Source organism: Anopheles darlingi, chromosome 2, assembly GCF_943734745.1.
Source record: "Anopheles darlingi chromosome 2, idAnoDarlMG_H_01, whole genome shotgun sequence".
NCBI classification, from domain to species: domain Eukaryota; kingdom Metazoa; phylum Arthropoda; class Insecta; order Diptera; family Culicidae; genus Anopheles; species Anopheles darlingi.
In genome coordinates this window covers 49,961,903-49,984,402 of record NC_064874.1, presented here as the reverse complement: position 1 = coordinate 49,984,402, position 22,500 = coordinate 49,961,903, and the positions used below count along the sequence as shown (strand labels likewise).

Sequence of the window (22,500 nt, the reverse complement as noted above, 5' to 3'; positions counted from 1 at the left end):
CTCATGGAACATGGTGCAAAAGCTCACTCACGGAATCTATCGGAGTTTTTTGGTTTGCTGTACGAGTTTTCACGTATGGGCGAAGAAGAAGCTGTCTTCCTGTTGCGCATTAACGTCATACGCAGTGTTGCCGATTTCTATCTCGGACACAAGGGCCAGGAATGTGTAAGTAAAACGAAGCTTCTAAATAATTAATATAAACCGTTCTTTAGTAGAAATGTAGAAAGTAGTAGAAATTGTTGAAACGAAAGATAATGTCAGGACGAGAAGAAGTTATTACTTCAATATTTCACCAAGAAAATGTAGCAAAAAGGGAGTTGGCTCGTCACCGATCGCTCCTATCGGACGGTGGTCGATTGCTTGGCAAATTCCATGGATTTGGGAAGGGAACTGGACATTTGGAATACAAGCACACCTTAATACAATCATTCAATGGATCGGATCGTGGTTCGTTAATTCTTCTTCATATCGGGCAATATCGAGATCAGGTCGATCTCTATTCTTTCGGCTTCTTTTGCCTTTGTTATTTTTAAGCAGAACAGAACAGAAGGTTTAAACTCTACAGAAGTATTTGCTCCAAGCTTTAATGGTCAGAGCAAGGGAATGTTCACAAATGGAGCTGGTCGGTTTATAATCGATCAAAGTGCTGAGATTTTCTGGACAAGACCTCTAGTGGATTATTGATCAGATTATCAGCTTTGCTGCGACAGCGTCAATATACTTCGGCATGCCGCTATCGCTTGATAAAACACTCTTTTCGCCCTTATTACCCTCTGTTTTTCTTCAGCTCTCGGATGTTTTTCCTTGGGACATGTGTAATTTTATCCGGCATTTATGTTTATTATAATCAGTGAATGAAAGAATTTTCAAAATGTAATTAAAATTAAATGTACAATAAGATGAGTAATCATTGCTCTGCCAACGCTATTACCATTATAGATTGATGCCAACTCGGATAACGAAGAAAATTCATCGGACGAAACCCTTACTGTGGATAAATCGCGACCGGCTTCGTTAGATAAAATGATAGCTCTCGTCGCATCGCTCGTCGAACGCTCTAGAGGTCCTGATCTCCGTTTGCACCTCTCTACGCGCGATTACAACGCTATTGCCGGCGGCAAAGGGTTCCCGTTTCTCTACCAACAAATAAAAGATAACATTAATCCACAGCAAACGCGTCATCTGATTCACGCACTCTGCCGCTGTGATGAGCGATTGGCCAGTCAGATCATCACTATGCTGTTCAACGCTGTAACCAAGCACACCGAGCTATGCGGTCCGTTCTTCAAATTGCTCACACTGCTAACAGAATCCTCGAGTGGTCCATCCGGGTTACCGTGCTTTTCGCAGCTTGTGCTGCAGCGTGTTTGGGATGCGGCCGAATACTGTCCTCAGTCGGCACTCGATTGGCTCGCAGTACAGGCGCCCCGTAACAAAATTGCCCACACATGGATACTGCAGTCGGCCGAAAGCTGGGTCGAAACGTTCCTGCTGGCGCATAGCAATGCCAGGGTACGGAATGCGGCTGCTTTTCTTCTGGTCTCACTAGTGCCTTCGCAAAACTTCCGCAACAGTTTCCGTACCGCGTCGCACCATAAGCTGTCGATTCACGTGTTTCAGCACCGGGAAATCTCGTGTGAGGCGCAGATCATCCTGCACACCATTCTTAACCTGCTGCTATTATTGTTGCGCGCTGCACGCAACTACACCGACATCAGCGTGCATGGTACGACTAAGCTAACAGCCTATTTTAATCTGCTAACCTACTGCTTGGTTTCAAAAACCGAGAAACTGATGGTAAGTGAATGTGTGAGTGACAATGCTTTTAGCACAGCTAATTTGTCTGCTACGTTTCGATTAGGTTGGACCACATTTACGAGCACTATGGGAGCTGTTTCATCCGCGACTTTCGGAACCTGCGGTACCTGCGCATCACAACAAGCAAGCCCTGTTGGCTTTCTGGTACCAAGCCACGTTGGACTGTCCGGAAAATGCCAATCTTGTGGCAAACTGTCCCGATATTACGAGGAACATTGCATTTAACTACATTCTGTAAGACTGACATTTAGTATCTGATTTTGTTTCCGAATCGATTCATAATTAAACTGTCATACCATTTTTTTTACTAACAGCGCTGATCATGATGATACGGAGATAGTGACGTACAATCGGGCAATGCTGCCGGTATACTATGGTTTACTGCGAATGTGTTGCCAGCAAAGCCGGTTATTGACCCGTCAGCTAGCTGCCCACCAGAATTTGCAGTGGGCTTTCAAGAACATAACGCCACATCCGACGCAATATCCGTTGGCGGTCGATGAGCTGTTTCGTCTGATGAACCTATTTGCGCAACGACAACCGGATGCAACTGAAGCCGAACAGCGCGATGTTACGATCTTCCGCCGTACAACGCTAACCGCGTACCTCAATGGATTGGATGCCCGCGTATCGTGGGGAACTCTCATTGCGGCGCTGCGAATGCTAGTTGAGAACGATGAAGATCGGCTGTATGTCGTGCTGAACGGCGGTATTACGCTTTGCTTCGATGCCCTTCATACGCTCCACTCGATGTACCACGAAGCGACCGCGTGCCATGTGTATGGAGATTTGCAGGAGCTGCTGAACGAGGTGATCCTTCTTGTGAGCACATTACGGGTCAGCTGCCGCGAGCAGAAGAAGCGTCCACCGCCTGCATTGATGAAGGGACTGCCGGAAGCGATTCGTCGTCTGGCAACGCTGCTTAACACTTTTAATCCACCAGAGATGCGCAACCTCGCGTTGGAAGTGCTCAAGGAGCTGGTAAAATGTGCCCCACCGGACATCATCACGACCGTATTGGCTCCGCTACTGACCAATTGTCATGCTCCGCACGTGCACCATCTCGTGCACCAGCAGGCTGGTAGCAATTCTTCGGCGTCGGTGGCGGCGGCGGCAGCTGCAGCAGCGGCTGCTGCAGTTGCCCACGCGGCTGCATCCATTGGCCCACTGGGCTCATACTTTCCACGGCGCGGCATGAAGGCAACGTGGCCCCCCGTCTCGAAAAACACTCCGCGTCCACCGAGACCGATGGTACAGATGAACATTCCGCAATCCCAAATCTGCGAAAAGGTACAGTCGATATCAACGAAGCATTACGGCGCACGTGATATTACAGTTGCATTATATTTGTTAGGGTTTGGATAAGGATTTCGATCTCGCACTGGAGCTGTTCTATCGACCGTACCATGAATTCCTTGATATCATGTTTCGGGTGGCAGTGACGGCGAATTACTTCAATGAACAGTTGGTTCATTTATCGTTACTGACTGGTATCGAGGCAGTCGTGCTGCATTTCAACATTTTTCCTAAGTTTTGGGTCGGCATCTACAACAATAAAACTACACACAGGTAAGCCAACATCGCACATTAAGTAGCATGTTGATAGTTCTATTGCCATTTTTTTATGTTTTGCCCTGTCTAGGTACTCGGAAATGCTTATCAAGAATCCGTTGCTCATCGACTATATCGATAACGTGCTGCGCGATGAAAGGTTATCGTTAAACGATCCAATCATAGCGAATTTTATCGAAATCTACTATCCAAAGGTAAGTATTGCCATATTTTATTGTCAGCATTTATAGTCACTATAACATGTAAACATGTTCAGCTGCAATAAACGCTGTTGAAATTGTAACAATTTGGTGTCGACGTTGGAAACAACCAGTCAACATCTAATCAACAGGAATGCATTTATTCCTATACACGTCACACTTATTCATGTCAATATCTAGTTAAATTAATTCATGTCACATAACCGATTTTTTAACACCATTCGTTCACCGATGCCTGGTAAACTTATGAAAACTACTGAAGGTTTCGGTTGAAAAAGATATTCTTCTATTGATCTCTTTTTTTAAAAACGGGCAAGCCGTATGTTTATTAATCCTCTATTAATTAGTAATAAAACACCACCCATAGGGAACTTCTTCCATTAAATTAGGCCCATTCTTATCTCTGAAGCGATGAAATTTCATTTGGACCAGTTTGTGTTTGTGGGCAATTTAGCAACGTTTCAAACAACTGGTTCTGTTTGGTTTGTTTGCCATTTTCTATCAGATAAAATCGCGCCTGGTTGTGCCTCGACTACTAGAATCCATTTGCCAGCTGCTGCCAGACAAGGGTAATCTAGAGGATATCTGTGGCGATCTGCAGGCAATACGCATTATCGGACAGCGTACGGGAATCCCGCGAAGTATGAAGGAACCATTGCAACATTCCCTGCACGCCGTACTGACCAAGTTTAAGGACGAAATCTACAGCGACGGTGAGCATTACGCGTACACGGCACTCAAGTCGGATGCTGAAGTGAGTAACAAATTGATATTGTAATGGTATTTGCAGAGGAAACACCACCGAAGAAACGGAAAGTAACCGTACCACACATCACGATTCACCCAGTGGTACGATCAGATGGCACCGAATCAACCGAGACGTCATCGGAGACAGCGTGCAATATGCAGGCAGACGGCGCGAAGGCTGGGGGAAAGGAATCAATTTCGCCATCCGTTGAAATAACTTTGCAAAGCAAACAGGCTAGTGCCGCCACCGTCTCCAATACTTCTGGTGCTGAGGAAGTTGCAGAAGCTGGTACAAGTGACTCTGGAAAGGGGACAGAAGAACTGGAGAAAAGTAAAACGTACGAGATGGCCGTCGATACGGTGCCATCGCAAGGCGATGAATCAAACACACCTGAAGGCAGAACAGCAGTTCAGCAGCCTCAACAAGGTGCTTCCAAGGACATAATTGGCCCTCCGGTCCCATCCGTCCCTTCGGCCGCTTTAGCGGATCAACTGCAGAAACAACAGAAGCATTATCTGCGGAACTTAGTCAAGGACATCGAGAGTCACATTGAGTTGATTTTCGAGTGCTTAGACGATGAAGAAGAAGATGACGGTGGTACGAAGAAGGTGACGACTGACAACCTCAATGCCAAGAATGCCAAGGATGGGTCCTCTTGTTCTGAAGAGAAAAGCAACTCAACGGGGCCTACTCCAGGTAAAAGCCCGACTTTACCAGCTGACAGCAAGGGGTTCGTTTCGTCGTCCATCAAAGAAATCACACCAAAAGACGAACAACAACGTGTCGCTGTTACTGATTCCGGTGACGATGACAATGGAGAGATGCCAAGTCCTCGCAAGATGAAGAAATTGTTGCCAGTAGACGTTCTTCAACCGACTATTGGTGGAAGTGAGAATGCGGATGCCATCGACACCGGATCGGCAGCGGATACTCTCGAGCCATGCCGCGGCATGTTTGCGTTACACGCCAAACAGCCAATCATCACTGAACCGTCGCCCACGCTAGATGGCAAATAGACGCCGTATTCGTGAAAAGAAGAAGGGAGGGAGAGAAAGAGAGCAAGGATTCTGAGTATCGCTGAATCGATTATGTAAAATAGCTGTCGTATCCAAGGCAGCAGCAGAATGCCCCTGGATTTGGTTAATTAATTCTGCTCAATTGAACATGGCGATTACTTCTAACTTCTCATTTTCGATCTAAATTGTTAGCTACGAATTTCCGCATTTCGCGTTGTTACTTAGCATTCGCTGTCGTTTCCATTTGTACTGTGGTAATATGTTTCATTCATTTTTCTGTTCCCATATTTTGTTCTCCATGCTGCTGGCTAAACACCATGGATCTGTTTTTTGTGTTTCTGATCTCGGGGAAGGCTAGGAAATGGGGGAATGCCAGTGTACGTACCGTTCCCTTTTCATTGTACACTCTCTTAAGTCCGCAACCTGATGGAAGAAATGAACATCTATGGCCTATTATGTGAACCAGTCGTCCCGAAGTGATACGAATACGAATGCTGAATTAAGCGTAACCAACACAGGCAGGCTACTGTAGGCAAGCTGTGCGTATACAGCGCGATACATGAAATGTTTCGGCTGACACACCGGCACTTAACTAAGAAAGCAGTGAGCAAATTACATTAATGCAGCAGCGGCAGAAGTAAAATCAAATGGTGACGAATGTTTAATTCCCATTATGCATCATTTCTTCGGTTATGCATAGTGGCTCGATGTGCAGCCGATGCAAGCTCCGACCAGGAGGAGGAAATGATTGTCACCCGTTGATTGTGAAACGCGATTAATGTTGAGACTAGACATGTAAGAAGAAAGGCTTGTTAGAAGGACAAACTCATGAACAAACATCGAACGATGGTGGAAGCTGAGCATTCGTTCTTTCTTTTTTTTTTAATTTCAACGTAAAATTAGTTTTCTCTACAATTATGGTGCGTTATGATTATGCTGCTGATATGGTGCGACATCGGTCGGGACGTTTAGAATTATCATTTCATATTGCGTTCATTTTCCTTTTTTTAAATCTGGCCGCCTCTTTCGCCATCATTAAGGGCACGTTCTTTTTCTCCTGTTTGCTTGGTTGGATTTCGGAGCGCTATAGTGTTGCGATAATATTGCAATCGCACAAGGCAAAACCAGCAGAAGAAAAAGCGAGAAAGAAGTATAAAAGGGAATGCAGAGATATATCATATTTATTACACTAGCTAGTCTAAAAATTTCCTTATTGTTCTGAGTATGCCTATGCGGAACTTATTTTGAATTATAAAATAAATGACCCTACACTGAAACGATGACCGTCCACGTCGTTTTTCTACATTTAATGCTCACTTTGAAACGGAGGCTTGCTAAATGTGTAGGAATTTTCAGAAACTCTTCAATCTTCCACGTTTCTCGTGTTCCTTGTTGCGCGCGCAAAACCGATGGTGAGTGGTGAAAATAATTCTTTCTTTTCGAATAATTCGAACTTTCGACTCCTAAAACCGCAGTGATGTAAACGAGACAAATCTTACAGTAATGTTCGATAAAAAAACAGCATTTTGTCCAAAATAAAGCAAAATTTTCAACAAAAATCAAAATTTGAAGCAAAAGCCGGGCTACAACCTTGTGCCGTTGTTTTGGCTTTAAGGTTATTAGCTCGAGCTCGCTGTAGAGAGGGAATATTTTAACCTTTTTTAAACTTTGTTCTTGAATTTCATGATAAAGATAAAAGTGATAAGAGCAAATTAATATCATTTGCAACTCCCGCAGTGGTTCCCGTTGAGAAAATAGGCCGGGAAAGTGGAAAACTGTGGAAGACTGCAACCAGATCGAGGAAAGACGAGGCTGAACCGATAAAAAAGGATTCTACCTTTTCCCTTTCCTTTTCCTGAGAAGGATCTTTTTACGAACTACGGAAAGCAATCAACCCTCAAGATCACAGAAATCTGCGGCCGAGATCCGGGAGTCTCGGAAGGAAACCATCCGAAACCGCTCCTGTAAGTTCCAAGGTTCGTGATTATGCAAGGATCTGTTGCATTAACGATCGAATTCTCCTTCCAGCAGTCATCATCACGACAAGATCGCCTGCAATCAAGATTGTGGATAACATTAATAGCTACCAAAGGAAACGAACAGATTGCACCTAGTTGATCTAACCCACATCTGGAACATTCGTGCAGAGAAATAATAGAGCCGGTCTTTAAGATAGAAAGGCTATATCCTCATAGTAGCTTGCAACGGCCTAGGAAGCTGGAATTATTAACCGTACAGGGATAAATTCTCGAAGTGCACGTCCCTACTCTAGCATAGCATGACCTTTTTACAACAATTCTACTTATTGGCATCGCGCCGCAGCGCCTTCCTGGCGAACAACGCTGCCCGCGCCTTCCACCGGTCCGATGCGTTGTGCAAAGTGGAGGACAGAAAGGCGATGCTTGCATCGCTTCCCAGCAAAGACGAGGGAACGGTCGGTGAACGATCCATCGATATTGATTCCATGATCGACAAGTAAGATGCCATGGTTTGGATTTGACCTTTCTGCAATTATGGGTTTCTCTTCGACAGGAAAGTAAACATATTCCCCGACGCCACGACCCCGAGTGCGCTGTTCAATGGTGTGCCATTTAATGAAATCCCAATCTGCCACATCCGTGTTTCACCAAACAATACGATAATCAGCATTACGGATGCGAAAGGAGTACCACAGTTTATCCGCTCGTGCGGGATCGAAGGATTTAAGAACACACGAAAAGGCACCAACATCGCTGCCCAAGCGACAGCCATCAGCATCAGCAGTAAGGCGATCGAGCGCGGCTACAAAACGGTCCGTGTCACCGTTCGCGGCCTTGGTCCGGGACGAATGGTAAATCCATACGCTTAAGCACATGGTTCTTGAGACTGGGTGAATAGTCCCCCTTTCAATCTTTCAAATTATATACATGTCCATTTTCAGTCGGCGATCAAGGGGCTCGAGATGGCCGGATTGAACATTATTTCGATTACCGACACGACACCCGTCTCGTGGAATCCGCCACGGCCGAGAAAGCAAAGAAAACTGTAAGCTATAGCAGGGGGTACTTAAACGGGTCCCTATCATCCTCGGAGAGTGTCCGCCACAATGGCCCAGCAATAAATCGATAGTCGTGAACTGAAATGAAATGTCGCCATTTTGAATTATTTTATTAAAACATTATAGTCATACCATAATAAAACCTCTAACAAGCACTTTTCTCATTGTTCAACGGATTGTGGTCGGACTCTCGCCGTTGATTGTTCGTCGCAATTCAGACACCACACATTCAGCCGTGTAGCCGTGATTGGAGAGCCAACCGAGATTGGTTCGGGAGACGTGGAGCCCACCACCGGTCTTATACACAGTATAAGACACACCGATAGACGGACTGAACGTCACGCGCACCAACGGTTTTTAGTAGAACGAACTTCACAATGGCATCAGCATTGGGATAGGATCAAATCCACCGAATGGAAGAACGACTGAAAAGCCGCTTACCGATAGCCTACTACTTTGTGCCTTGGTTGCTTTTCTTTTTAAGATTCGATCCACTCTTCTTGGACTGCTTCGATCGGTGGAATGAAGTGTCGCCACACACACACACACACACACACAAACGCATACACATGTCCATTGCACCTGCGCTACTGCATAGATTCGATAGATCGACTGGGTTAGGGAAACAGCTCTCCCTCATCATTGAGGCGCTGCTACTGTGCGACAGTGTAGTGACGAATGTCATAATTTGGAACTCAACGATAGAGATACTCCTGTGGTGCTTGCATTATCACTGCCATGGTACCGCTCATCTCGTTGCTGCGATCGGGAAGCTCCCCCGGCATCCACTGCCATCGGATCGATAGCCAAGGGTGGGGGTGTGGTTGGAGTGGCGGTGTTGTTGGTTGAGCTAGGCGAGACGATCGCTGACATGAAGCAGGTCAAGCGCTTCTTTAATCGAACCAACGGACAATGATCATCATCATCGGTTGGTGATCCGCCGTTCAAGGAGGCTTTCCTTTTGCTCTTGCAACTGCTGCCAGTACCGATACCGAGAGTGCCAGTAACGGAAACGGTAGTCTTATTACAAGTGCCCGAAGACGAACTCCGCTTGTGTTGGGTCTTCGGTGGCTTGGAACGATCCTTTTCGCTGCAACGCTTCGACCTCCGACAGGAGAGTACTCGACGAGCTAAGCCACACTGTCGCACAATAACCGGCTCACCGCCGCCGCCATTGAGTAAACTGAGTGATCGATTGAGGCGGCCCAAGCTAGAAGGAACTTGTGGTGATGGTGCTGATGTTGGTAGTACTGGCGATGGAGGAGAATGTTGGCGTGTGGACAACGATATCGGCACCTCGGGTGGCGGTGCTCCTTCGATTGGTACGGTCCGATGTTGCGATGACGCCACACCCTTCTCGTCGCCTTCTTTATCACATTCCTCTTGACTAGAATCGGTATCCATGGCATATTGTTGTCGATCTTCCTCCTCGATTACGTTTGCGTCACTTGTCCCTCCCGCCCGGCCAACAGTGCCACCACCGTCTCTGTTCGTACTTCCTCCGCTACTACCACTCGAACCGGCGTGATTCGATGAGGCCGACCGGCCACCATCGTTCCCCCTGGAAGCCGCTGATGAAGAACCAGATGGCGGAGCACCGCCAGAAGCAGCCCCACCGGAGGAGGGATCATTGCGCTTTTCTTCGCACAAATTCAAACCCTCCATATAGCTGGATATGCAGGATGGTGTGTAGATGACGGCCGATGCGTGACCACTGCGTCCCGACGTAAGCGGTGTGCCTTCATCCCAAACGTCGCGTACCGGATCGTACACCTCGACAATGGTAAGAAAGTCCTGTCCATCGTAGCCACCGATGGCGTATAGCCGACCATCGAGTACGGTCAGCGAGAGAGCACTGCGGGCAATACGCACTGGGGCCACCATTTCCCAGCACTGCTGCTCCGTATCATACCGCTCAACCGTCGCCAGCTGCCGCGTGCCATCGAAACCACCGACCACGTAGATGTACTGATGCAATGCTGCCACACCGGCACCACTGCGACCATAGCGCATCGGTGGTACCAACGTCCAGGCGTTGTTCTCCGGGTGATAGCACTCCACCGTGGCAAGGCGCGTCTTACCATCGAAGCCTCCGATGGCGTACAGCAGTCGATTGACGACAGCTACTCCGACACCGAGGCGTTTCGATTGCATCGGTTGTACTAGCGTCCAGCGATCCGTTTCAGGGTCGTAACTGAAAACAATCAAGGAGGGCAGAGATTATTAACACCATCGCGCGCCATGACGATCAAATCATGATCGAAGCTTTTTGTTCTCCAATTTATCTTTCCAATTCTCATCACTCTTGTCATAACAGTTCGATCCAAACATCGGACCATACTAACATTCGGATCCAAATATCCTTATATTCCAGTATTTGGATGTAAGCGTTTGTGTTTACTAGATATGATATATATTCGGACAAAGGACAGCTTTGTCCTCCTTGACATTATCCTAGCGCGAATCTGTTGTTGATACTAAACGTTGCTATCAGATAGGAAAAATTCTCGACTACTTCAAACTTTTTGTTGTTTTTTAGTCTCCAAAATCTAAACATCGTAAGTACGCTTCATCGTACAAAACTACGTAGAAATCATGTTCTACCTATTAAAATTTTCTAGTCATAGTGGGACAGTACAACGTTCTGTTCTCAATCCTAATGTTAATGCTTCGGATTATGGATAATACTTACTACTCAACCGTGTTGTGGTATTCCGAACCCGATGATCCGCCGACGGCATACAGCAGCTCGTCCATCACCACCACACCGACCCGGTTGCGTGGTACGGACATGGGAGAACAGGGTCGCCACGTTTCCGTCACTGGATTGTAGCGATCGACCCAGTCGGAATCGTAAGACGAGCCCGGCGAGTTATTGCGTCCACCAACGGCGTAGAACGTACCCTTGAGAAAAGCAGCACCCAAGCCCGACCGTGGCACCGTCAGCTTCGGTAGCGTTAGCCACACCTTGTCATCCACATTGTAGCCTTCCAGCATGTCGAGGGAATGTTTGTAGTAGCCTCCGGCAACGAAGATCATCCGTGTTGTGTTCGGTTTGCGCTCTCGGACGGCGGGCCGTTTGTGTAGCGTTAGGTCTTGGAAGATTTTGGCTAGATACTCCCGGCACCCTGGAGCCTTCCGCAACACCTCACAATTCTTCATCTGCTCCTTGAGGAAGCTGGGAGTGAGCAGCTGGCACCGGACTGCTGACAGAATGTGTTCCATTCGTGGATAACGATTATCCTCGTCGTACTTGACCCACTTCAGTACCGCATCGTACACGTCCCGTTCGCCCTGAACATTTAGTTCGTCCTTGCGAATAAGACATATCAGTTGAATCACAGATAATTGCAGAAACTCTTCCTCGCGACATATCTGTAAACACAAAAACACAGTGTCAATGTTACGTTGCAGCAATTTCATTACAAAGCCGTTTCCCACTACTCACTTGTGTAAAGTTGCGCTCAATGAACTGATTCGCCTTTTGGCGCAACTTTTCGCAGCCATGCTGCTCCGCAAAGTTGGCGATACCGATCGCGTTAGTCGGATCGAGTTGACGCTCGAGGAACTCACAGCACGCGTCGATTACGCTTGGCACCTGGAACATCGTGGCCGCCGGTAACAGCTGGCAAACGGTCAACTCCGTCACACGGATATGCCCGGTATACATGAAGAACAGAATACGCGCCATGGCCGTCGGGCAGACGCCTTGCAACTTTACCCGTGCCATCTCGCACTCCTTCAGACCGCCGGTAAACATGGCCTTGAAATACGGACTAGCGGCCGAAAGAACGACCTTGTGCGCATTGAACGTTTCCTGTTCGACCTCAAGCGCCACATCCGTCAGCATGTGATGGGAGCGCATCATGAACATCATCTTGAGAACTTCGCGTGAGAAGTTTGGCATGAAGAACGTCATATCGCCGAGATCCTCCTTCGGGGCCGTGCTGCCGTTGTTACTTCCGGCATCGGTGCCACTCGTGACACCGCCGGCATTGCCCAGAGGGATGGCCCCCGCTGGTCCTGCCGAGAGGCTGTGAACGTCCATCAAACCGGGCCCGCTGCCTCCGTTGCCGAAACAATCAGCATACCCAGAGGCGGCCGCCTCCATGATGCTAGTGGTGTCGTCGATCCGACTAGGTGGCCAATCAGCGAGCTGTTGGATTGAAACAGAAGGAAAAATAATGTGCATAGTTAGTAAATTCTCGCATGCTCAGTTGGTTCAAAATATTTAAACGACTTTTGCTAAGATTTCTTGAATTACAATAGATAATATGCGATGCGTTGCACTGTTACTAGCTTTTGCCTCTAAACACTCTGACGTTTCCTGCGGATTCGAAGCATCGCGTTAATTCCATCTATAGTAAGATTGGGTGTGATATTTTTAATGAATAACGCTTTTTTTCGATCATTGCCCAAGAGCAAATCGCAATCACCATGGATATTATGAAACTGCTTTTGAACAGCAGCTATAGCAATCTTTAAATATAAAATAAAATACATACAAAAAAATCCCCCGTGGTCTTTTTCGCTACCATATCTTGGATAATAGAATCAAAAAGAAAATTGAATAAAATAATAAAACTAATCAGAGCCCAACATAAATCTCAAATACAGAGCTGAGGTTAGCTCGAGTGAAAACGAAAAGGGATACTACATTTACGAAAAAAAGTGTACCAACAATTAAATGTTGGCTAATTATTCTTTGTAAATCAAGTAGAGATAGGAAGATAATAAGTAGTATCCATTTGTCTTAAATGCTTGAACAGCAAAGAGAACCCCAAACGAAATGTTACATCTTCACCTATAATTTCCCATGAGATAGCGACAGCGATAACAGCACTCAATTAAAAAAGAAAGGGTTCTAGCTTGACTGCGCTTATCAGATGAGCGGCTTAAGCAATTTTAAGGGTAAACCCCGGTACCGAAATTTGCACAAAGTAGATGGAGCCGTGTAGCTGGTAGGATCCTCAATCGTGCGTTGTCATTGTACGATGTCCCGTGACGTAGATAGCATTCTTTTGTATTCGCTAAACCGCAGTTCCGTTTAAATACGATCGGTTTACAATGCAACATTGAAGTACCGATATGAGAAACATTCGCTTCTGTTTGCATTTTATCAAGGAAAGATATGTTTCCGAATGGCACAAACACAACGAAGGTGGACGATGTCGCTATAGTCATCGTCAGAGCATAAGCACCAACTGCTCTCATAATAAACTTTATTCAGAGTTCCCATGAGTCAGTCCCCGTGAGACATCGTGGATTCTCAATGGCCTAAAGCTCACCTCCTGACGCATCTACGTTGGTGCGACATTGTTAACTACGTACGTACGTGCCTCTTCACTGCTCCAAATTCAAGTTCCTAAATAATACGTACTGTTATCTCTACCTTACTTCCAATGACTACCCGAAATCATACGGGACGTGGAATGATCTTCGTCATTTCCTAGAATTCTTTAAAGCCGAATCATCGGTCCGTTATGAATCATGCAAGGCAAGGGATTTCCCTGTTAAAATGTATTAAAAAAAAACATATTTTTAGTGCTGCACAACAATGCAAATTCTTCTGGTTAAACTTTTTTATATGCCCCACATTCTAAATGGTTATGTTAAACGAGACATCGATCCCCAGATTTGAGTTGAACTGTTGCTGTTCAAGGAAAGTTCGCCAAACCATTATCAGATACAACTCCTACACGTTAGGCGTCCTTCAGTTCAGGAATCGTGACAAACGTGCGAATCCATATGCCTGTCATATCTTTAACTGAACCCGACGATGGCCACTGCGACACAAGACAAGATTCGAGGTGGTAGCGGCGTTCATTGGCTCCGGATTCTCTAATCTCAATCGATGCATCGTTAGATCGATCGCAGGCAACATCACGGCCATAGCCTGACCACCACCGCACTCTTTCAGCACGTACACGACTTGTTGCTTTATTCGTTACCCGCGTAGACTGCCTTATCAAAGCAACCTTGTCGCAGTTTGCAAAACAGTTATACCACCATTACCGTCCTATTCAACAGGCCATACACCACCACATTCTCACCATTCACTAATTAGTGCGTTGTGTTACAGTATGTAGTTTAGTAGCAAACAAAATACTTTACTGTCAATCGAAAACCACGTGTTCGCACAAATGACTATCTTTCCCCGAACGGTTGTCATCTCTGCTAAAGAATATCGTAAGGAATCGAAACACTTTCACTTTAAACTATTCTTTCTCATGAATAAACAACTCCGAATATTTAGCTACTATTACCGAAATAAGCGCCACTCACCGGTCGCATGTACACGAATTGAACATTTACCAAAGGCATAACGTCAGTTGCAACTGGCCACCGTTCGCCGCACATTTTGATAAGTAGCTTTATTTCTATATGTAAAAAGAAATGATACTGAAGGGAGTACGCTTGGGTGTAAGCGCAGGCGACTTGATTCCCGCGTAGGTGCTGTACTAATTTGTCTCCTCAACTAACGAATGTTAACAGGGGGCTTCAAGCACTTGACGCGCGTGTGTGGTACAAAATCGACTTTCTTATCTCTAACCGGCCACACCATCCACAAAGATGTGATAAAAAAAGTTAGTATCATCGTTAGATTTGGATTTCGAACTCAGGGTTTCAATGTGGTGTACCGATGTGTTCTTTTTCCGCCCTACATCCGCGCTGCAATTGAATGTAATCAACGACATATCGACGATAAAGAACATGGCCATGGCAAGTAAATAATTGTTTGATCACGGGAGCATTAAACTATTTTAACCGGAGCAAGTGGGTAGAGCACCACTATTTTGATGTACTTAAGGATGATTTACATTGATCAAAATATATCTGTTGAGCAAATTATGCCCATTTATTAACCACATTTAAGATCGTTGTAAGACGTTTCCAACAATGGAAATGCTTCAGCAATATTTATGATCTAAAATTATCAGCACTGGCGATGCTACTGTTATATTTGTTCAGGTTCATACTGGACAACTAAACAATTGACTGAGACATGTAGAGAATAGTGAATTTCATACTGCCCTATCATCGGATTCACCGCGAAGTGCTTTAAACAGCTGCTGCGGTTTAACGACATTTTTAGTACATGCGAAGCAGACAGGTAATTTTGTACGCGTATGTTTATGTTTGCGTAAACGTGTTCTTCATTGGCCTTATCCTCTCAATTGATGCAAGTCACGGTGAATCGTGCTTCCTCTTCTCTTGAGCGAGAGAATCATGCTTGCAACTAGCGCTATGGAGGGACGGTTGAGATACATCGTTAACTGTTTAAAAGTGCATTGTTGCAACTCGCTGATTTTTTGTTTGTTTAATCTTTCATCTAAATAATATTCTTATTTAGCATCTCTGCTGCTTTCTCATCATTTGCTTCGTGTTCACTGCAACGGGACATCATCGGCTCACGATCGGAGACGCTAAAGCTGGTATGGCGTAATAATCTTCCGATAATCATGCTGGCCTAAAAATAGATTTAAGGGCAGCGCGCTGCAGCAGGAGAGGCTAGCCATTGGCTCTCGCAAGCGCTAAACGATTTGCCATCGTGTTTGCAATTCTCCTACTGCTACACTTCCGTAGTAGACTGTTTTGCTTTCAGAACATCAAAAAGGATACAAAAGCATGAACAGCTCTCAGATTGCTCCCGGGGAATACCGTCCCAGAAGACAACTCACTCAACCATGCTGTTTGATCAATCTTGACATTCATTTTGAGTGTTTTACTATCGACGAACAAATAACACAGTCTAGAGAAACCATTTTAGAATGATCAAACTGCAACAGACATCATTTGCTGAGAAAATTATCTTATCGTATTTTTACTTTTCTACTTCAAACGCTTGTTCGTCAGTAACAACCGATCCTGTGTTTACTGCACGGAATCGTATATTTCACCCAAAAAATATGCTATCAGCTGCTACAACAAATTGTAGGGGGCTCGTCATCGTCATCTGGGCATTAGTTTAACACACGTTCGGGCTGGTCTACGCAGTTATAAATACGTGCACCGCTCCCGAATCTCCAGACCCGCACATTTCAACATTTCGCTCGAACGCCCCAGCTTGCTGCAGCACAGAGGTTTAGTTGACTTGGACACGGCTGCCATGGAGCCGAGAAGAAGGCGACGCTGTTTGCGGCCAGTTTTGCCGAATCATGCTGATCGATCGCATATGGTGCGCACGCGACGGCGACGGCGACGGCGAAGGTGGCGGAGCGCGGCCCATGTTTACACACTCGCGCAAACCACCAAATCGGCCGCGCATTCTACGTCATTGGGCCGTAGGTGGATTTATCGAACGCTCTCACTCCTTCCTCTCAGGATCCTTCCGGACGGAGAAGAATGTGAGCTAGCTGAACATGTTGCCCAACGATCGTACGCACTTATTAGTTGTCTCTCGGGGGCGAAATTGAAGAAAGTCGGTGCAGCAACGATAGTCAACGTCTTCAATCTAATCTGCTTTTTTCTGTTTATCGCAGCGATGAATGATAAGATAAAATAGGTTCTATAAAGGTCCTCAGAGGCCCACCTGAAAGAAAGGGCTCTTGGACCGTTGAGCAGAAAATGGAAACATTGCCAACTTTGTAACGGAACGGCGGCCGTTGCCATCGCCAACTGTGACGTGCACCATCGCAGCTTCGCCATGTGATTGCGAAACCTCGCCGCGGCTGTGGCTGCTGCTGCTCTGTCTGTCTCTCTGTCGCGCACGTGTGTGGGGTGGATCGCGAAATGAATACAAGCGAACGCGGCACGCACGATACTTGTCCGTCGAATAGGTGCGCGCAAGAATGATAATGATCGAAACGAGAATCACACGCGCCCGCCACACAACCACACGGACAGGCCTCTAATCGTGCTGATTCATGGCCCAGTGCGTAAACTTCCCGAGATTCGAGGTTGCGCCAGACGATCGGGGCCGGATAGGATAGGGGAATGGAATTAGACTTCTTCGCTCTGCATTTACATAACCGTCTCCCGACTGGGTGGCTGGGCCACCCCAGAAAGGTGTCAAAGCTGCGAGGCAGTTGTTTTGAATGACGATCTGGTGGGGTGTACAACGCTCCCCACCATCCCCTCCTCTACACACTAGCACCGTTGTCTGCCTTCTCCTGGATGTACTTACGGAAACACCTTCCGCCCGTCGGGATAAATCGTTTTGCTGTGCGTTGTGAAAAGGCGAAACGACGACTATTCCGATCTCGTGGTTGTACCACGCGTGCTGCGGTCAATTATTTAAAGTGCACAATCACCGCCAGTTATTCTGCGATCGATTCGGTTGTTGGTCGGTTCTACGGGAATCCACCATCACACTTCTTGCTTTTCCTACGGTCGCCTGCTAGCATTTCACCAAAAACACTGCTGCTCGTGCTAAAGTGGAACTTTGGCGCTCCACCCCAACCCCCACGAGAACTACACACACAGCACCAGCTGGCTGTATTTCCATCAACCGCACCCCGGGCAGGGGATAAAACTCGCGGATTAATTACGGCGGGACGCAGATCGCTTATTTACAACATCCAGCTACCAAGAAAACCACGACCAAGTGCCCCCTCCTCTCACGGACCCTCTTTCTTCCACGATGACGGATGACACAAACGGGGGGTCTTTTCGTAGTCGACGTTGCTCCAAACTAAAGGCTCCGGCAAACTGGATGCGTGCGTAAGGCTGTGGCTTCGGCTTTCACGCAAACGCATGCGTTCCGATAATTTTGTATGGGATTTGATACAAGGATGCGATGAAAACGTATGCAAACTACAGCAGACTTTTGGTTATAATTTTAGAAGAATTTTCCACCGCCTTCCGCAGATCAACCGTTTGTCTTCCCGCGTCGTGTAGCGTGCGCTTAACGAGTGAAAACGTCAAAGTGGCCGTTGATTTCCCGCGTTCGGTTGCAGCGGCTGGTAAAGTTTTAAAAATACTCTCTGATTTTACGTGGATTTTATCGTCAAATAATGAGTTTTCCGTGTTGTTCCGTGTGTAAGAGCAGATCGCCGTTCCTCGCCTACGAGAACGTCCTGGAGAGCGAGAACGCTCGCAAAATAATTAGAACTATGTGCCATGTAAGTAAACGCCATGTTTTTCGATCGTTTTCGCCGCTTGCAACAAAGCTTTTTAATGTTCATTCGCGTGCTCACAGTCCACGAAAATCGTGTTATGCCTGAAATGCCTGCCGAAAGCCGATCTGATGCCTGACAGCATTTTGAGGGACGAAGAGTTCCATGAACTGTTGCTGGGCTTCGATGCGTCGGATCTCGACGTGTTCCACTCGTTGGGCGTCATGGATGTAATCGTCATTCCCAGAGAGGCGAGGATTAACGTGCGCTTCAAGAAACTGCTACGGAAGCCGTTGCCGAAGGCTGTAAAACTTCAAAAACTATTTCAGGCGTTCCCACCCGTTCATCGGGTGAGGTTTCGTAAATACGCCAGCAAAGAGGAGTGGTTTCAAGTTCTTTCTCAGAAGTGCGTCGAGATAACAACGTTTTATTTAAATGAGCGCTCCTTAGATTTACACGATAATTTTGATCTCATGGTCGATCGCACTCCGCTGCACGAGCGCACCTCTAACAGGTCCCGAGGGATGAATTTTCCTGAAGATTCGTTCGTAATGCGGCACCCGGTATCCCAGCCACATACGCACAATGTTTCAGTGAGTAGTCTAGGATCCAATGCCACCAACAATCCGGAAAACGATTTGGATTCCGACGCTTTTAGTTCACAATCGATTCCTCGCCCCAACGAACTCGATTCGGAATCGTTGAACATCAGCTCGCAATCACTTCATCCGGATTCCATGCATTTGCTGCATTCAGCTGGGAGTGTGACAAATATTGCTGCCCGTTCGAGTAGCGTAAGCAGTTCAGACGATGGCACGATCATCAGAATGCCCATCACTACTGCACGGAATGTTAGGCCGACTGTACTCGCAGATTCGCCGCAACCTGGACCAAGCGGCTTGCAACAGCCAAGATTAGCAGTGCCTGCTAGACGACGACACCCTGTTGGTAAGTCGCTGTGGTACATGCCGAATATGTTGTCGAAAAATAGCTGACGCGAAATATTTGTTTCTATATTACCTCTTTCCTGCAGCTGAGAACCCTAGCCCTGCAAATTTCAGGGATGTTAGTATTCAAGGAGGACGATTGCCACGCGTTCCTGGCGGATAGTTAAACCTGCAACGTAATATCGGTACTGTTAATTCTGTTTCTTAAGTTTAGTTTGGTTGCATGGAGCGTTTCTATATAATAAATATCTTCCTTGTGTGTTTGTTACCGATTCTCAAGTATAAGTCATTTTTTACGGCAAAGGTTTCTCTCTTCCCATCGATGGTGTAAGCCTTTATTTAACCTAGCAAAACCTTGAATTACAGAGGACACATACTAAAGGTAAATGCTAGTTCCGCTGGAAGAAGCAACTATTCGCAATGCATGTCTTCCTTTTTCGGGTGGTAAAATTCAAACTCAACCCATAACGTTCTTACTTCCACTTAAGAATTGCGATATAGAGAGAAAAAAAACCGTGACCGTCAATGTGACTACCGTGAACGTGAGTGAATGTATGGAAACGAAATTGATAACAGAAAATGCATTTAAATGTCTTTTTGGTCGTTCTCTCTTTGACGCCGATGGCTGCTACTTCGCCATGTTATTATTTCCACGCCTGTTTGACGATCTTCTTTGATGCTAGCTGCTTGACGACGAAGGACGTTGTGGTGAGCGCGGTCAACACGATCGTGATGAGGAAGTAGTCAAAGTCTTCCTTCAGCAGATCGAACGTTTTCGAAGGGGATACACGGGTTACGAACAGATCGAGACCGTGCACCAGCACCAGGCAGGTACTTTCGAGCCCGGACGGTGCCGTATGGATACCGCGCAGGTTCGCTACCGTCTGATTGTAGTTTACCAGGATTTCGTGCGGCATTGGTAATTCGGGCATGTATGGCATGATGCCTTCTTCGCGTGCTTTTTCCGGCGAGGTAACGGGACGACGGGGATCTAGCAACGCCCAGGACATTTCGGCAACGGCACCCGTCGATAGCCCAATCAAAATGTGCTTACTGGTGATACCCTTCTCGGTGATTGTTTCCTTCAGTGCCGATACAGCCACCGGGAGAATGTAGGATTGTCGTTCAACCATTGGTAGCGGTGGGGCATCCAGCGAGCTCCAGACGGTTCCGTTGGTCTGTGTTTTACCTTCATACAACTCAATAGACGCTGCGGAAAAGAGTGATGCAATATATCTTAGCATTACGTACACCACGGGAATCGACCGATGTGCACTAGCTACTCACTAATCTCGGTACGTCGTGCTTTGTCGTTGAAGTAGGAGTAGACTAGCCAATTCTCCGAGTGCACCATATGCAGGGGTGGTCGAACGCGCTTATGCGACATTGAGAATACGATGGAACCAGAGACAACGTCTACCAAATGTACATTCATGATATCTGTGGAAAGATTGCAAGCAAATTGACCCATTAGGTTGATCCGTATAACTCGTGTATCGAGGGACCATGTGCTCTCACATTTGTGTATGTTGTCGGCACCGTGAGTGGCGACAGCGACTAGGTTTGGGTTGATGTACTTATATAGAACTGAACGATCGGCCATGACCCGTCCCTGTGAGTGGACGTGCTCGATGGGGTTTTTACCCTCGCATGCTATGATCTGTTGCCGCTTACTACCACCGCTCAGATCGATTTGCCACGAGGGTGTGGTCGTGAGCTTCGAGCTTTTCGTTGATGATGGATTGTACTGCACATGGAAACCGTTCATCTGGCTTGTCAGGTGATTAGCGTTGAACATATAATAGTTGTCCGCATATACTTCCAGCGTTTCCGGTACCACGTGCGCCACATTCTTATCGTCCAGGAGGAGCAGTGCCTTGAGGAAGTCAGGCCCGGTTTTGTGTAGTAACGAGATTTGCGAAACACTATATGGTAGCTCCATCACACCGCCGCCCTGTACTGGTTGCCCCGTGATTGGGTTGAAGATGTATAGCAATCCGTTCAGCGTAGTCCGATCACGGCCAACGATAACACACTGTGCTGGAAGCGGATAGAAACGCGAGGTGCGTTGTACGAGCAACTTCATTGGGACGCCATTTGCGAAGCCAACAAAAGACGGTAGGTAGCGGGTCCAGTGATGCTTGCCCGATACATTGTCGATACCAAACACTTTGCCACTGTTCGTAACGACGACCAGCATCTTGTGCAGACCGAAATCATCCCGCACCAGTCCAGCACGCTGCGCTTTCGATGGAGCCGGTCCAACTCCAAGTATGTGCAGAAAAAGGTTCTTCAAATGGAGCGCCTGCGACGAGATACGACGTTGAAAAGCACCGTACACGTCCCCTAGTGATGGTTATAGAAAGTAGGAGAGCATTAGCTTTTCAGCTTTATAGCTTACTAAGATTTCGTTAAGCTAAGCGAGCCACACACGCGCAATATTCCAGGATACTTCGCTCTGCAAAATGTTTTCCAGTTCCTAAAAGTATACTGATTATATCAAAGTAACCCGGAATATTGATCAATAATATTGCGCTTGTTTAGCCCGCTTTACACACTCAAAACTGAAATTGAAAAATAAATCAAAGCAACTGAAAGCTCTCAACAATTTTAATTAAAAAAAATATAGGAAAAAAGCAGCTTATGAGAAAGCGAAAAAACCAAATCAACTGAAGCCTTCTAGAAATCCAAACTACTCGCGGATCACAGCAAAATAGACAGAACTCACATTCTAAACCATTCTCTTCTAATGGTTTTTACCACAATGCCACCAGATTATGCCAGAAGTGCAAAAGTGAGGAAAAATTCAGTTAGAGACCATTAGTCAGATCAATAGTGTATAGCGCGTACAAAGGAAGAGCGGGAATCTTACCATTCTTATTGTTCAATTCCTCCTCTATAGCTCCTTCTGCGTCCGACAGGGTTAGATCCAGGAAATCGGCCGTAGCAACTTCGGCCAGTGCCTCCTCTCGAACCCATTTGATTTTTCCTTGCTGAATCAGCAGAATCGCTCCATCTTCTGCCGATAGCAGCATCCGGCAGACAAGCCCAGCCCCGCTGCCACTGCCCGACTGCTTGCAACGTACACTAATTAGCTCCGGATC

At 46.6% G+C, this 22,500-nt stretch overlaps 5 protein-coding genes across 9 annotated transcripts in view; 3 read left to right on the top strand and 2 right to left on the bottom strand.

Moving 5' to 3' along the window:
* LOC125952588 (ubiquitin carboxyl-terminal hydrolase puf) overlaps positions 1-6,631 on the top strand; it is a 17,862-nt gene extending 11,231 nt beyond the window's left edge. For both annotated transcript variants that reach the window (XM_049682144.1, XM_049682143.1), the window contains exons 10-17: positions 1-165; positions 940-1,797; positions 1,862-2,052; positions 2,133-3,108; positions 3,173-3,387; positions 3,461-3,584; positions 4,096-4,303; positions 4,381-6,631. The exon at positions 1-165 is cut by the window's left edge and continues 106 nt beyond it. In XM_049682144.1, the coding sequence (XP_049538101.1) occupies positions 1-165; positions 940-1,797; positions 1,862-2,052; positions 2,133-3,108; positions 3,173-3,387; positions 3,461-3,584; positions 4,096-4,303; positions 4,381-5,354 (3,711 nt within the window). In that variant the 3' untranslated portion in view covers positions 5,355-6,631. The remainder of the gene's footprint in view (positions 166-939; positions 1,798-1,861; positions 2,053-2,132; positions 3,109-3,172; positions 3,388-3,460; positions 3,585-4,095; positions 4,304-4,380) is intronic.
* A 327-nt stretch (positions 6,632-6,958) lies between these two features.
* On the top strand, positions 6,959-8,443 carry LOC125952615 (28S ribosomal protein S11, mitochondrial). Of its 2 annotated transcripts, none has more exons than XM_049682206.1 (4): positions 6,959-7,318; positions 7,386-7,829; positions 7,887-8,184; positions 8,275-8,443. In XM_049682206.1, exons 2-4 carry the CDS (start codon positions 7,633-7,635, stop codon positions 8,380-8,382), a joined length of 603 nt encoding a protein of 200 aa, XP_049538163.1. In that variant the 5' UTR covers positions 6,959-7,318; positions 7,386-7,632; the 3' UTR covers positions 8,383-8,443. The 2 variants fall into 2 exon arrangements, with proteins under 2 accessions (XP_049538163.1, XP_049538162.1); XM_049682205.1 differs by having other exon boundaries at positions 7,383-7,829.
* A 184-nt stretch (positions 8,444-8,627) lies between these two features.
* LOC125952594 (kelch-like ECH-associated protein 1B) lies at positions 8,628-17,924 on the bottom strand. 2 transcript variants are annotated; one of them, XM_049682153.1, is made up of 4 exons: positions 17,519-17,924; positions 11,840-12,547; positions 11,084-11,766; positions 8,628-10,585 (listed from the first exon to the last, which is right to left on the bottom strand). In XM_049682153.1, exons 2-4 carry the CDS (start codon positions 12,500-12,502, stop codon positions 9,073-9,075), a joined length of 2,859 nt encoding a protein of 952 aa, XP_049538110.1. In that variant the 5' UTR covers positions 12,503-12,547; positions 17,519-17,924; the 3' UTR covers positions 8,628-9,072. The 2 variants fall into 2 exon arrangements, with proteins under 2 accessions (XP_049538110.1, XP_049538111.1); XM_049682154.1 differs by lacking the exon at positions 17,519-17,924 and adding an exon at positions 13,772-14,213.
* Positions 17,925-18,339: 415 nt separating this feature from the next.
* Positions 18,340-19,669, top strand: LOC125952607 (uncharacterized). The gene is made up of 3 exons (XM_049682183.1): positions 18,340-18,455; positions 18,533-19,397; positions 19,483-19,669. The coding sequence occupies exons 1-3, from the start codon at positions 18,348-18,350 to the stop codon at positions 19,557-19,559; spliced, it is 1,050 nt and encodes a 349-aa protein (XP_049538140.1). The 5' UTR covers positions 18,340-18,347; the 3' UTR covers positions 19,560-19,669.
* Positions 19,670-19,701: 32 nt separating this feature from the next.
* LOC125952595 (ER membrane protein complex subunit 1) overlaps positions 19,702-22,500 on the bottom strand; it is a 4,015-nt gene continuing 1,216 nt past the window's right edge. The window contains exons 2-6 of one of the 2 annotated variants that reach the window (XM_049682155.1): positions 22,269-22,500; positions 22,125-22,142; positions 20,915-21,742; positions 20,684-20,836; positions 19,702-20,606 (exon numbers count right to left, since the gene is read on the bottom strand). The exon at positions 22,269-22,500 is cut by the window's right edge and continues 883 nt beyond it. In XM_049682155.1, the coding sequence (XP_049538112.1) occupies positions 20,041-20,606; positions 20,684-20,836; positions 20,915-21,742; positions 22,125-22,142; positions 22,269-22,500 (1,797 nt within the window). In that variant the 3' untranslated portion in view covers positions 19,702-20,040. The remainder of the gene's footprint in view (positions 20,607-20,683; positions 20,837-20,914; positions 21,743-22,124; positions 22,143-22,268) is intronic. The other variant, XM_049682156.1, reaches the window with a different exon arrangement.

What these genes read in the sequence shown, in the direction of transcription:
- LOC125952615 (XM_049682206.1), top strand. Translation starts at nt 7,633, where the DNA reads ATGACCTTTTTACAACAATTCTACTTATTGGCATCGCGCCGCAGCGCC. An exon ending in ATTGATTCCATGATCGACAA is followed by an intron (nt 7,830 to 7,886) that starts GTAAGATGCCAT and finishes TCTCTTCGACAG; the next exon opens with GAAAGTAAACATATTCCCCG. An exon ending in GCCTTGGTCCGGGACGAATG is followed by an intron (nt 8,185 to 8,274) that starts GTAAATCCATAC and finishes GTCCATTTTCAG; the next exon opens with TCGGCGATCAAGGGGCTCGA.
- LOC125952594 (XM_049682153.1), bottom strand. Translation starts at nt 12,502, where the DNA reads ATGGAGGCGGCCGCCTCTGGGTATGCTGATTGTTTCGGCAACGGAGGC. An exon ending in TTGAGCGCAACTTTACACAA is followed by an intron (nt 11,767 to 11,839) that starts GTGAGTAGTGGG and finishes TTGTGTTTACAG; the next exon opens with ATATGTCGCGAGGAAGAGTT. An exon ending in TACCACAACACGGTTGAGTA is followed by an intron (nt 10,586 to 11,083) that starts GTAAGTATTATC and finishes GATTGTTTTCAG; the next exon opens with TTACGACCCTGAAACGGATC.
- LOC125952607 (XM_049682183.1), top strand. Translation starts at nt 18,348, where the DNA reads ATGAGTTTTCCGTGTTGTTCCGTGTGTAAGAGCAGATCGCCGTTCCTC. An exon ending in TAATTAGAACTATGTGCCAT is followed by an intron (nt 18,456 to 18,532) that starts GTAAGTAAACGC and finishes GCGTGCTCACAG; the next exon opens with TCCACGAAAATCGTGTTATG. An exon ending in TAGACGACGACACCCTGTTG is followed by an intron (nt 19,398 to 19,482) that starts GTAAGTCGCTGT and finishes TCTTTCCTGCAG; the next exon opens with CTGAGAACCCTAGCCCTGCA.